The sequence below is a fragment of the Pocillopora damicornis genome, chromosome 2 (assembly GCF_964200805.1).
Source record: "Pocillopora damicornis chromosome 2, jaPocDami1.2, whole genome shotgun sequence".
In the NCBI taxonomy this organism is placed as follows: Eukaryota; Metazoa; Cnidaria; class Anthozoa; order Scleractinia; family Pocilloporidae; genus Pocillopora; species Pocillopora damicornis.
This window is the reverse complement of record NC_142671.1, coordinates 4,061,792-4,071,793: the sequence shown is the minus strand read 5'-3', so window position 1 is coordinate 4,071,793 and position 10,002 is coordinate 4,061,792. Positions and strand designations below refer to the sequence as shown.

General features: G+C 38.7%; 2 protein-coding genes across 3 annotated transcripts; one reads left to right on the top strand and one right to left on the bottom strand.

Annotated features, from left to right (window-relative positions):
* Window positions 1–785: 785 nt before the first annotated feature.
* Window positions 786–5,152, top strand: LOC113674605 (trypsin). Its single transcript, XM_027191091.2, has 8 exons — window positions 786–915; window positions 1,188–1,319; window positions 1,883–2,118; window positions 2,384–2,480; window positions 2,894–2,968; window positions 3,077–3,272; window positions 3,872–4,021; window positions 4,668–5,152. Exons 1-8 carry the CDS (start codon window positions 861–863, stop codon window positions 5,062–5,064), a joined length of 1,338 nt encoding a protein of 445 aa, XP_027046892.2. The 5' UTR covers window positions 786–860; the 3' UTR covers window positions 5,065–5,152.
* A 517-nt stretch (window positions 5,153–5,669) lies between these two features.
* On the bottom strand, window positions 5,670–9,724 carry LOC113674603 (trypsin-3). Of its 2 annotated transcripts, none has more exons than XM_027191090.2 (8): window positions 9,492–9,724; window positions 8,983–9,120; window positions 7,990–8,228; window positions 7,743–7,827; window positions 7,419–7,475; window positions 7,059–7,251; window positions 6,526–6,675; window positions 5,670–6,203 (listed from the first exon to the last, which is right to left on the bottom strand). In XM_027191090.2, exons 1-8 carry the CDS (start codon window positions 9,535–9,537, stop codon window positions 5,810–5,812), a joined length of 1,302 nt encoding a protein of 433 aa, XP_027046891.2. In that variant the 5' UTR covers window positions 9,538–9,724; the 3' UTR covers window positions 5,670–5,809. The 2 variants fall into 2 exon arrangements, with proteins under 2 accessions (XP_027046891.2, XP_089053241.1); XM_089197115.1 differs by having other exon boundaries at window positions 7,059–7,248; window positions 9,492–9,716.
* Window positions 9,725–10,002: the final 278 nt, after the last annotated feature.

Here is a 10,002-nt window from a genome sequence, read left to right as displayed (position 1 = left end):
TCGATGTTCATGCAGTGATGAATAAGGTTACTTATCTGGATCTTATCTCCTTATTTTGAGAGACTCCTCGCCTGTTTGTTTTCATATCCGTTTATTTTAGTTAAGAACTCGTGAATTTTTTTTTTTTTTTACTATTTAGAGTTGTACCCTGACGTTTTCATTACATCACGTCATCAAAGTAGTACGTGAGAGTAAAATTTTTTGATTAGTATGAAGTACAGCTTGGTTGCCATATTATCATGTTTTCCGAAAATTGCGCATCTTCTTCGGTTTCAAAATCCTAGCAATTTTTAGAACATCAAAAAAAAGAAGGGTGTCCAACACATTCTTTTGAAGGTAATACCCATTCCTAAGAATGTTTACTAGTAGAACAGCTTCAAAAATAAATCCGATTTCAAAGTTCAGCCCTCTCTTGTTTTTTGTTACTTACTGGATGACAGCTGAAGGAAGGATATTTGGATTCAAAATGAAAAAGTGAAGAGTTTTCAGACGTTCCTTTTACTACAGGCGTGCAGCTGCAAAGCTGGGAAAATTTTTTTTTGGCGGATAAAAAAAGCACAGTAAAATTGTATTTTTCCAACTTGACGTAACATTCTTTTTCACCTAGGTATTAAGGTATTCCCAAGCGATATACAAGTTCGAAGTATTTGAATTTTGTCTTCCTATTCAGATTCGAAGAAAACGAAATTCTCTGAAGCATTATAGGTTTCTTCAATTAGGAATCGGATTTTCAAGCAAATGCATTGTTTTAACAGTTGTGGGTTAATGATAAAGGTATTTAAACTCTGAATGCTAATCTTAATTGATGTATTTAAACTGAAAGTGGACAGGCCTCAAATACCAGTTCCCTCTGGTTGAACATGAAGTTTTTACTCATGGTCGCCTCTTTGGTGGGGCTTTTGGGAAGGATCCATGGTAAAATGTTAGTTAGACATAGAACATAGTAGCCGTAAAATAATCCCTCAGACGCTTAATGAATATCTTATTCTATTGTTCTTTTCGTATGAGTTTTTAAGAAAACACCTCTCGCCGTAACGATTTAGCATTGTTTTTTTTTAAAAGGATATCAGTAACTAACCGTTTCACAGAATTTTTCTGGCAGAGTATACACTGCCAGAGTATTTACAGCATTGTTAACTCCACGCAAAGGTCATCTTATTCAAGTAAATGTTGTTACCCTTTTTCAGGATTTTACTGTAATTTCGATCGCAGCCAATGTGGGTTTGTGCAACGACGAGATGACAAGTTCGATTGGACCAGGAAAAAGGGTGCGACATCCTCCGGGGGTACAGGTCCTTACTCTGACGCAAAAGGAAGAGGTAGCGCTCCTTAAGGAAGTGTAATATAACGTAAATGCAGACCGCCAAATTTTGAAGCCGAAAGATTTCGTACCCACATGACAAAAACGATTGTTGTTTGAGATTAGATTTTTCATCTAAGATTGATGCGACATCAGCATGTAGAACGTAGAAACTTAGGGTAGACTATTTTTCATTTCTTTTGTGGTGAAAATAAACGAGTGGCCTAAGGTGATCAATAAACAATGGTCACACAAAATAAGCACATTTTGATCCGAAAACAGCGACCTAAAAACCAAAAATGTCCACAAGTCTCCATTCGCGCGACGTGGTTATCTTGAGGGCGAAGTAGGCCCGCAAAACGTGCGAACGTAATGGATCAATGTGAGTGTAGTTGTAACAGGTCGCGCTATTTGAAAATGTCGCCATGAAACTCGCAGAACGCACAGAGCTAGTGCGCTTCTGTTTAAACCGCAAACGCACCATACTCTAGTGCAAAAATTATTACGACGTGTAGATTTTTCATTTTTTTGAGTCAGTGTGATAGTATCACTTTATCATATAATATATAACATCACTTGCAGGTTACTACATGTACATAGAAGCATCGCGAAAAAGAAAAGATGATAACGCCAAGTTAGAGATTCTCCCTGATCTTGTTTCTGGAAAGACCTGCATTTCCTTTTTTTATCACATGCGTGGTGGTCAAATGGGAACGCTTCGGGTGCTGGTGGACGGAAATCAAGTTTTCGAGAAAAGTGGACATCAAGGAAACGACTGGCGTAAAGCTGAGTTCACTGTTGAAGGAGGTGCTTCATCAGTAAGGATCTTTGCTTTTGTGACTCAACCTTAAATATGGCTCTAAGTTCTCAGGCTGCTTATTAGTCTTGAAAATGAGATTAAGAGAAAAAGCTCCCCGTATGCTAACTACCACGGCACAATGACCAGCGAGAAAATAATTTGAACTGATGAAGAGCTCTAGCTCTACTAGCAGCGTTTCAAATAAACTGATTTCATACTCCCCTTTTTCACGCGAAAATCAATAATCAAACGTTAATTTGAAATGTTACCATTTGCACGAACAGGTTGTGTTTGAAGGAATTGTAGGACGAGGCCACCAGTCTGACGTGGCGATTGATGAAGTGAAGATAGAAAGCTGTGGGGAAGGGGGTGGTGGCCAAGGTAAGTTCTTACTAGTTTCATCTGTATTTTGTTCCATAGCAATGGTCTTCAGTCCTTTCGTATGTATACACTGGTAAAACGAGAAAGATTACAGCTTATTTGAATGAAAGTAAAGCTATCCCCTCAAAATATTTCGGTTCTCCGCACACACGTTCGACAAACCAAGTGGAGGACAGATGGTAGGACAAAAAGGAATACGGTTGACCTAACTTTTGAAATATTCAGAATTATTTTAATTTATGAGTGAGCTGATTATTGAATGTGGTGCATTTTCAATATGTGCGTGGCAAAAAAGGGTTTTTCCTTAGAATTAGTGATTTATCTATGGATGATTTTCCAATAAACGTTCACAAAGCCGACAGTTTGTACAAAAGTACCTAACCACTTAATGATTTGAAACAATTTTTCTATAGCCACAATGAAACCGCCAGCACCTCAACCAGAAACTACTCCGCCGCCTCGTCCACATACAGTGGTTCCACCAACAGGTATCTTCCGTTTTTATTATGAGATGTAAATTGAGCAACGCTTTTGATAGTAAGGACGTAACAACATGCATTTTAATCCCTCAACACCCAACAAGCTTTTTCCTTCAGGCGAGTGTGGCTTCCGTCCTACCACCAGGATAGTTGGTGGTGAAAATGCACCACCGGGGGCTTGGCCATGGCAGGCGATGCTGAGGTGGTCTCCCACTGGGTATGTGTTCTGCGGTGGTACCTTAGTCGCTCCTCAGTGGGTTGTCACGGCCAGTCACTGTGTCTCGAAGGCAGGCGGAGATCCCGTATATATCAGGTAAAATATGAAATAAGGACAGGTCATGTAACTGGACGTGAGGACAATATTACAGGCGTGGACTGCTCCTTTCAGAATCTTAGTGAACTATAACGTATCCTGCAAAATCCGCAAATTTCATCCTCAATATCTATTTTGTTAGTTTGTTTTTTTAACTCGTGGCTCTCGTACTTCGAGTATCCCTGCATGCGCAGTTAGTCCACGACTTTTATCGTTGACATTTTCCAACGATATCATATGATATCATGATTCACTCCTTTAAAAGCTTTTCGTCCGGCTATCGAAAAATTTTTCACTATCTACCGCACGTGAGCAAAAAACAGAGGTGTAATTAACTAAGATCTTTCAAATTTTCAGAAAAATTAGACCAGGATGCATACAAAGCAACATGAAATAAGTTACCAAGACTGACATGATCAGGACTAACAAAACGAAGCTAAAGCGACCATTGTTTGACTGTTTGAGCTATACAGCCACTTTAAAAAGTTTGCATGAACTGCAAAAGCCGCCTTCCCCTCTCCCTGACTTTTCCTTACGGAGAACAGTAGAGAAGAGAAAGGAAAAACCTTACATATGTTATGTTTTTTTTTTCTTTACAGGCTTGGTGCTCACAAACAGTCAGAAAGTATGGGAACAGAACAGGACTTCACAGCCAGTAAAATTATTTTACACCCATTGTACCACAAACCAATTGGGATGAGTCATGATATCGCACTTCTCAAGCTGGATAGACCGGCTGCACTCACCAGGTGAGTTCACTCTCTGTGCATTGCAATCCCCCCAAAATATCAGAAATGTTTTTCTCGTCCGGGAGCGTTTATGGACGTGGCATGGTTAATGCTGTTCTCTGATAATATTCCTTTGGTTTTAATGCGGATATTTTTTCATCAATCAAAAGTCTCCGAAACTTTAGTTGGTGATGATTTTATGTCCCCAAGACCTAAATATTTGAATTCAAGGCACTAGGTTTGAAATCTTAAGTTTCCAGTATATCTTAATCTTAACTTTCTTGGTTCAACTCTTTCACTTTGCTACTCAAGTGGATTTCCTTCCCGATTTCCCTGCGATGAACTCCTCCGCACTCATCTGTGCTTTGTAATCTTAGTTAACAGCCAATTCATCTGTATTGGCTTCCATTTGTTCGGTGGAGATTTCTTGCGGGTATTGAGTTGTATCTTTCAAAAAATAATTCTCTCCGTTAAAAAATTGTTGATGACATGCCATACTCGCTCAGAATGAACAAGCAACTTTTGAATAACCCAGCAAAGTCCGACCATAGGGACAACCAAAAAAAAAAGAGGAGAACGCTTTTTATCTCCACAGGAGTAAGCAGTAAAGAATATCGTTAATTTGAAATAGATTTTGTTATTTTGTTTTCCTCTTCCTTGTTTTTAGGCAGGTGAACCTGGTATGTCTTCCTCAAAGTATCCCAGCTCCACTTGAAGGAACCAAATGCTGGATCACAGGGTGGGGAAAGACAGCTTCGGTCGGTGGCTCGAGTGGGAAGGTTCTGAAGCAGGCGACTGTGCCGATAGTGGGACGGAACCGCTGTGAGTGGTCTTACTTGGGACAGATTCACGAGTCCATGATTTGTGCTGGGCTGGACCGAGGTGGCGTTGACTCTTGTCAAGGGGATAGTGGAGGACCCATGGTGTGTGAGACCGGCGGAAAGTTTTACCTACAGGGTGTGACTAGTTGGGGAAAAGGATGTGGCAGGCCTAATAAGTATGGTGTCTATGCTAGGGTGAAATACCTTTTGGAATGGCTGAAGAAAGAAATGGCTAGGAATTAAGTTACCAAGTTAAATGAGGTTCCAGCTCTTGAGGAAGCAACTACAGTGAAACTACGAAAATTACGAAAATAAAATTTTAAAAAAGTAAGCCGTGTGACTTGATTTATTTTTGAATAATGTGACGTTTACCACGAAGAGTTACTTAGCTCGACCATCAGATCTAACATGGTTGCATGGCTATCTGACCTTACAATCTTTCCTTCAACCTCTCCTCGGGTTTCGGCTAATGGAGACTCTTTACTTCGATTCATTTCCTTCTGGATGCCTTTTTCACTTTTGTATAAATTTAAATATCTCCAAGTTAAGTCAAAACCTGACGGCCTTCACTGGAGCAATATTTCCTCCCATCTGAGTTTTGACCAAATATTTTGCTCTTCATAAATACTTCGGCGGACAAACAATACTTAAGAACATCACGCAAACATGACAGTAACGCTGAGGATTATGTCTCAAGAATTTTCCAAGTGCAAGGGTCGATCTCTTTACCATCTTTGATGGCACCAGGCCTCATCTTCACCGCAACATGATGACAGTGAAGATGAGGCCTGGTGCCATGAAAGTGATGGCAGCGATAAAAGTATACAAAAAAATAATTTATTCGATTCGAGTAGCATTAGGTTAATATTTATTCGCATCTTCTTCAGTTACTACATCCTTTGGGTTTTTAGTATCATGTTATTGCCTTACACTTGCAATCAAACTATCAATTGTCAAATTTTTTCTTTGTTCAGCTCATTTTCTTTTTTCAATTGTGCCGCATTTTCTCTTTGAGCCAAGGCAGGAGGTACTTGACTTTAGCGTAAACACCAAACTTTCCCGCAGCAGCGCAGCCATATCCCCAACTGGTCGCACCCTGCAAGTAAAATCGGCCGCCACTCTCGCATACCATCGGTCCACCGCTATCCCCCTGACAGGAATCAATGCCTCCTTCATCCACCCCTGCGCAGATCATTGAATCATGGATTTTATCTGGATATGCCTTCTCGCAGCGAGCGGGGCCAACAATTGGAACAGAGACCTGCTGAAGGTCATCCGGTGTGGCACCCCCAGAGGACAGTCTACCCCAGCCTGTGATCCAACAGCGTTTCCCTTCAACGGGCGCTTCGATAGTTTCTGGAAGACATGCGGTATTCACGTAACTGCAAAAAAGGTGGAAAATTTATCATTAACTTTTAAGTAAACTATTTACAGTTATTTATGGAGGAGGGAAGGAAAAGTGATTATAACTTCTACGAATTTTTTCAAAGTTAAATCAAGTTTAGCAAATACTCACCACTCAGTTTAACAAGTAACAGATTTTTCTCGTAAATTAATTCACAAAGAAATGAGCTTTCATAAGATGATCGCTGATTCATAGCTGTTAGTTGAGGAATGTTCGAAATTTTCCAGATTGATTTGATTATGGATATATTCTATTATACGACGCATTTCTAAGAAATTACAGAGTACGTTGATACAAACCTGTTTAGCCGAGCCGGTTTGTCTAATTTTAAGAGTGCGATGTCATGGCTGTAACTTTTTGGTTTGTGGTAGAGTGGGTGTGTAATAACCTTCGTGACCCTAAAATCCTGTTCAGTGTCAACCTCTGATACACGACTATGGGCGCCAAGACTACAAAATAAACAAACAAACAGACAACCATAAACAATGTTTTAAGTATGAAACATATTATTACCGACATTACCGCTTATTCCAAGGACGACAAGAGAAAAATGTAATGAACACGCAAACTTCTTGGACTGATCGTTAATATTATTTTGTGGTGTTTTACTACAAGTGAAAAGGAAACGTAAACAAAGAAATGGCCAGTTAGAGTTCAAAAGTCTTTGATACTAGGAACATGAAGTTTTGAACTCTTTTAAACAGTGTACTAGCTTGTCTCCGAAAAGTTTCGCAAACTGATTGACAGTTCAGTTAAAAGCATTCCCAATGAGTAACCAACAGCTCACATGTTGAAAAGCGCGATAAAGTGAATTAACTTATATATCTGTTACCGGACAAAAACTTCACTGGGTGACTTTCCATTGACACAGTGGGTTGCAGTTACGATCCAAAATGGATTTACTAAAGTTCCTCCACAGTAGGGATAACCAAAGCTGCTTCGTAGCATCGCCTGCCAAGGCCAGTCACCATGCTTGGCAGTCGAGCCTCCGACGATCCTAACAGACGAACGTGTTCCACAACCTCCTAAAATTATAGCACAGAACATCCCTGTGATTCATATGCCAATTTTTCCCAACAGATGATAAATCATACGTAAATATGATATCAGTTCAAAGCAATATCCGCGAGTAAATTTTCTTATTTGCACCACCGCGCATTTTTAATGATTATTATGTGATATTTTCACTGACCTTTGGAGGGAGATACCGGCGGGCTCGGTTTTCGTGGGGGTGGGGGTGTCTCTCCACCTTAAACAAAGAGGACGAATTAATGGCCGTTATGATGTGCTCCTGTTTGGTAAAAACTGTCTTGAACTCAAAGACTGTAGTGCTTTAACATAAAAAACTTAGCTAGAGACAGAAAAAAACCCGTGCGTCAACTAAATTTTATCAAACCGTAGTTGATTCTTTCAAACCGATTTAGACTGACGTCCAGTACCGCTTACAAATACAAAAATACAAAACAAATAAAGCTCCTGCGAGATAAATTCATCCATAACAAGATTAACTCAATACCTTCTCCCCCACAACCAACTATTTCAATATTATCAATAGCAATATCGCCCTGCCAGCTTCTTCCACGGATTCCTTGAAAGATAACCTGCAATATAATATAAAGGAAATATTAAGTAATATTTTAATTTAGTTCATTTTTTTTTCAGTTCTTGCATATTACTATAAAGTTATTGATATTAGATGTATTAGTTAGTATTTAATAATTGTTAAATGGTATTTAATTGTGATGTATCGCAGGCTCACTCACTATTCGAGCTGTTTCTTTCACTTTGATCTGCGCCTTTTTCCAGTCTACACCCTGCTGACCATTTTTCTTGAAAATTATTTTCCCATTCACTTTTACATTCAGTTCTCCGATGCCTTTTCCTTTCATATGATAGTAAAACGAGATGCACGATTCTCTATTCCCCAGATTGGGTCTATACACTAATTTGGCATCGTCTCCCTGTTTGCGAGGGCTGGACGTCTCTATGTATGCATAGTATCCTTGAAAAAAAGCAACAACAACAACAAAGTAAACCTTTGATTTCAACCATGGGTATGAAAATGACTTTAATTTGCATGTGAGTGGAGACTTCTAATCATATCGTATGAGTGAAAGGATGAGCATCAGAACTCGCTTTGAAAAATCGTAATTCAAAACTGAGCTGTTGAATACACTTAGAAATTTTACAGCGGATAGAAAGAAGAAAACATGTTTGTTGTAGTTGTCAAGTACATATATTATCAGCAAATTTTTAAACAAGAAGCTTGCACTGAAAAAGGCACGTTGATCGCTTTCATACTAAGAAATTTATCAAAATTATTCATCCTCACTTGAGGGGGTAGCTGGTTATAGTCAACGGCTTTCACGTGTCTATTCGATAGTTGTCCACTTTTCGAATTTTTGACTCGTTCTTCTTTCAATTGTTCGTATAGGTAAGTTACATCCAGAACCAAGGTTTTAATGGCGTTGATAGGGTGCGAAGGGAATAAAATTCGGTTTGTAACTATTTGGGGCTTGAAATTAAAACAACCGCAAATCGAGAGTCCACTTGGTCAATCACGAGTAAAATTACAGACAAACTTCGACATCATAAAAGAACAGTCACCAGTTTACGAAAACAATGAAAAAAGTTTGAGACACGAAGCACTTTCCACATTTTCTCAATAGTTTTTAAATCGAGCTGCTGAACACAAATTACGTACGAGTATTCTTTTTTCAGTTCGATCTGCTTTTGACCAGTTTTATTTTCCATACCTTTTCCCCCGTATCCAATCGATGGTCCTGTTCCACTTGACGATGTTGGAGTCCTCCGACGGTCCCAATCAAATTTGTCATGTGGCTGTTTCTCTTGAATGCCACCACAGAAATCTTTTTCAAAATTGCAGACGAGACCTTGAGAAAAAAAAACCGCTTATTTACTTATTTATTTTAAAAAAATCTATTATACAGTTTCTAATAAAATGTTTTGGACTATTTTGCAAGCTATAGGTCAATCAATCAAAGAAGCGTTGTATATAACCGGTAAGCGATGTAAAAACGATCATTCATTAAGTTTTAATGATCGATGTTCGAATTGGATAGATCTCTAATTTTTGGTTATTCATCTGTCTTTTAGGTACTCCTTTTGCTTAGGAACGTTAACCCAGCTTCATTATTAATCTCTAAAGAAATATCGACTAAGAAATACTTTGTACAACTAAGCACATTGCATACAATGATCTGAAGAAAGAATCGAAATTATAAAGATTTTTTTCCAGCCTTACCAGCTCCGAAAGCCACGTTCACCAGTAACACAGGAAACACCAACATATTGGCAGCCAGCTCAGTGAACTGTGAACAATAAACACAATTTTAATGAGTTTTATAGAGTTGTTACTGTATTATAAGCTGACACTGAGGTCAATACGCAAATTTGTTTTGCCAAAATGAAACATGCTACGACTCCTACAAACAAACGCGTCAGGCACTTAGCACGGTACAAAAACCCAAAAATAAATGGCAAAGGAACCTCTTATATGGCTTCCTAACCAATTTTAATTGTTGACTTAATTTCATGTAAAACTTTTCAGAGGTATTTGAGGCAAGAAGTACTCTTTATCGTTGCTGAACAAGATAAAGAAATTTCATTAATTCATATAAACAGAGTTTACTTAATCGTTAATTGACAATAATGGCAAAACAAAGGAACACCTGAACAGGTTTTACATCTAGTTTTAGTGAAACAAAAGAGTATATTTGCTACTTCTTTTGTAAATGACGAGTTCTTCAAGACAC

What these genes read in the sequence shown, in the direction of transcription:
- LOC113674605 (XM_027191091.2), top strand. Translation starts at nt 861, where the DNA reads ATGAAGTTTTTACTCATGGTCGCCTCTTTGGTGGGGCTTTTGGGAAGG. An exon ending in CTCTGACGCAAAAGGAAGAG is followed by an intron (nt 1,320 to 1,882) that starts GTAGCGCTCCTT and finishes CATCACTTGCAG; the next exon opens with GTTACTACATGTACATAGAA. An exon ending in GGAAGGGGGTGGTGGCCAAG is followed by an intron (nt 2,481 to 2,893) that starts GTAAGTTCTTAC and finishes ATTTTTCTATAG; the next exon opens with CCACAATGAAACCGCCAGCA.
- LOC113674603 (XM_027191090.2), bottom strand. Translation starts at nt 9,537, where the DNA reads ATGTTGGTGTTTCCTGTGTTACTGGTGAACGTGGCTTTCGGAGCTG. An exon ending in GATTGGATACGGGGGAAAAG is followed by an intron (nt 8,229 to 8,982) that starts GTATGGAAAATA and finishes CTTTTTTTCAAG; the next exon opens with GATACTATGCATACATAGAG. An exon ending in TGAAAGAAACAGCTCGAATA is followed by an intron (nt 7,828 to 7,989) that starts GTGAGTGAGCCT and finishes ATTATATTGCAG; the next exon opens with GTTATCTTTCAAGGAATCCG.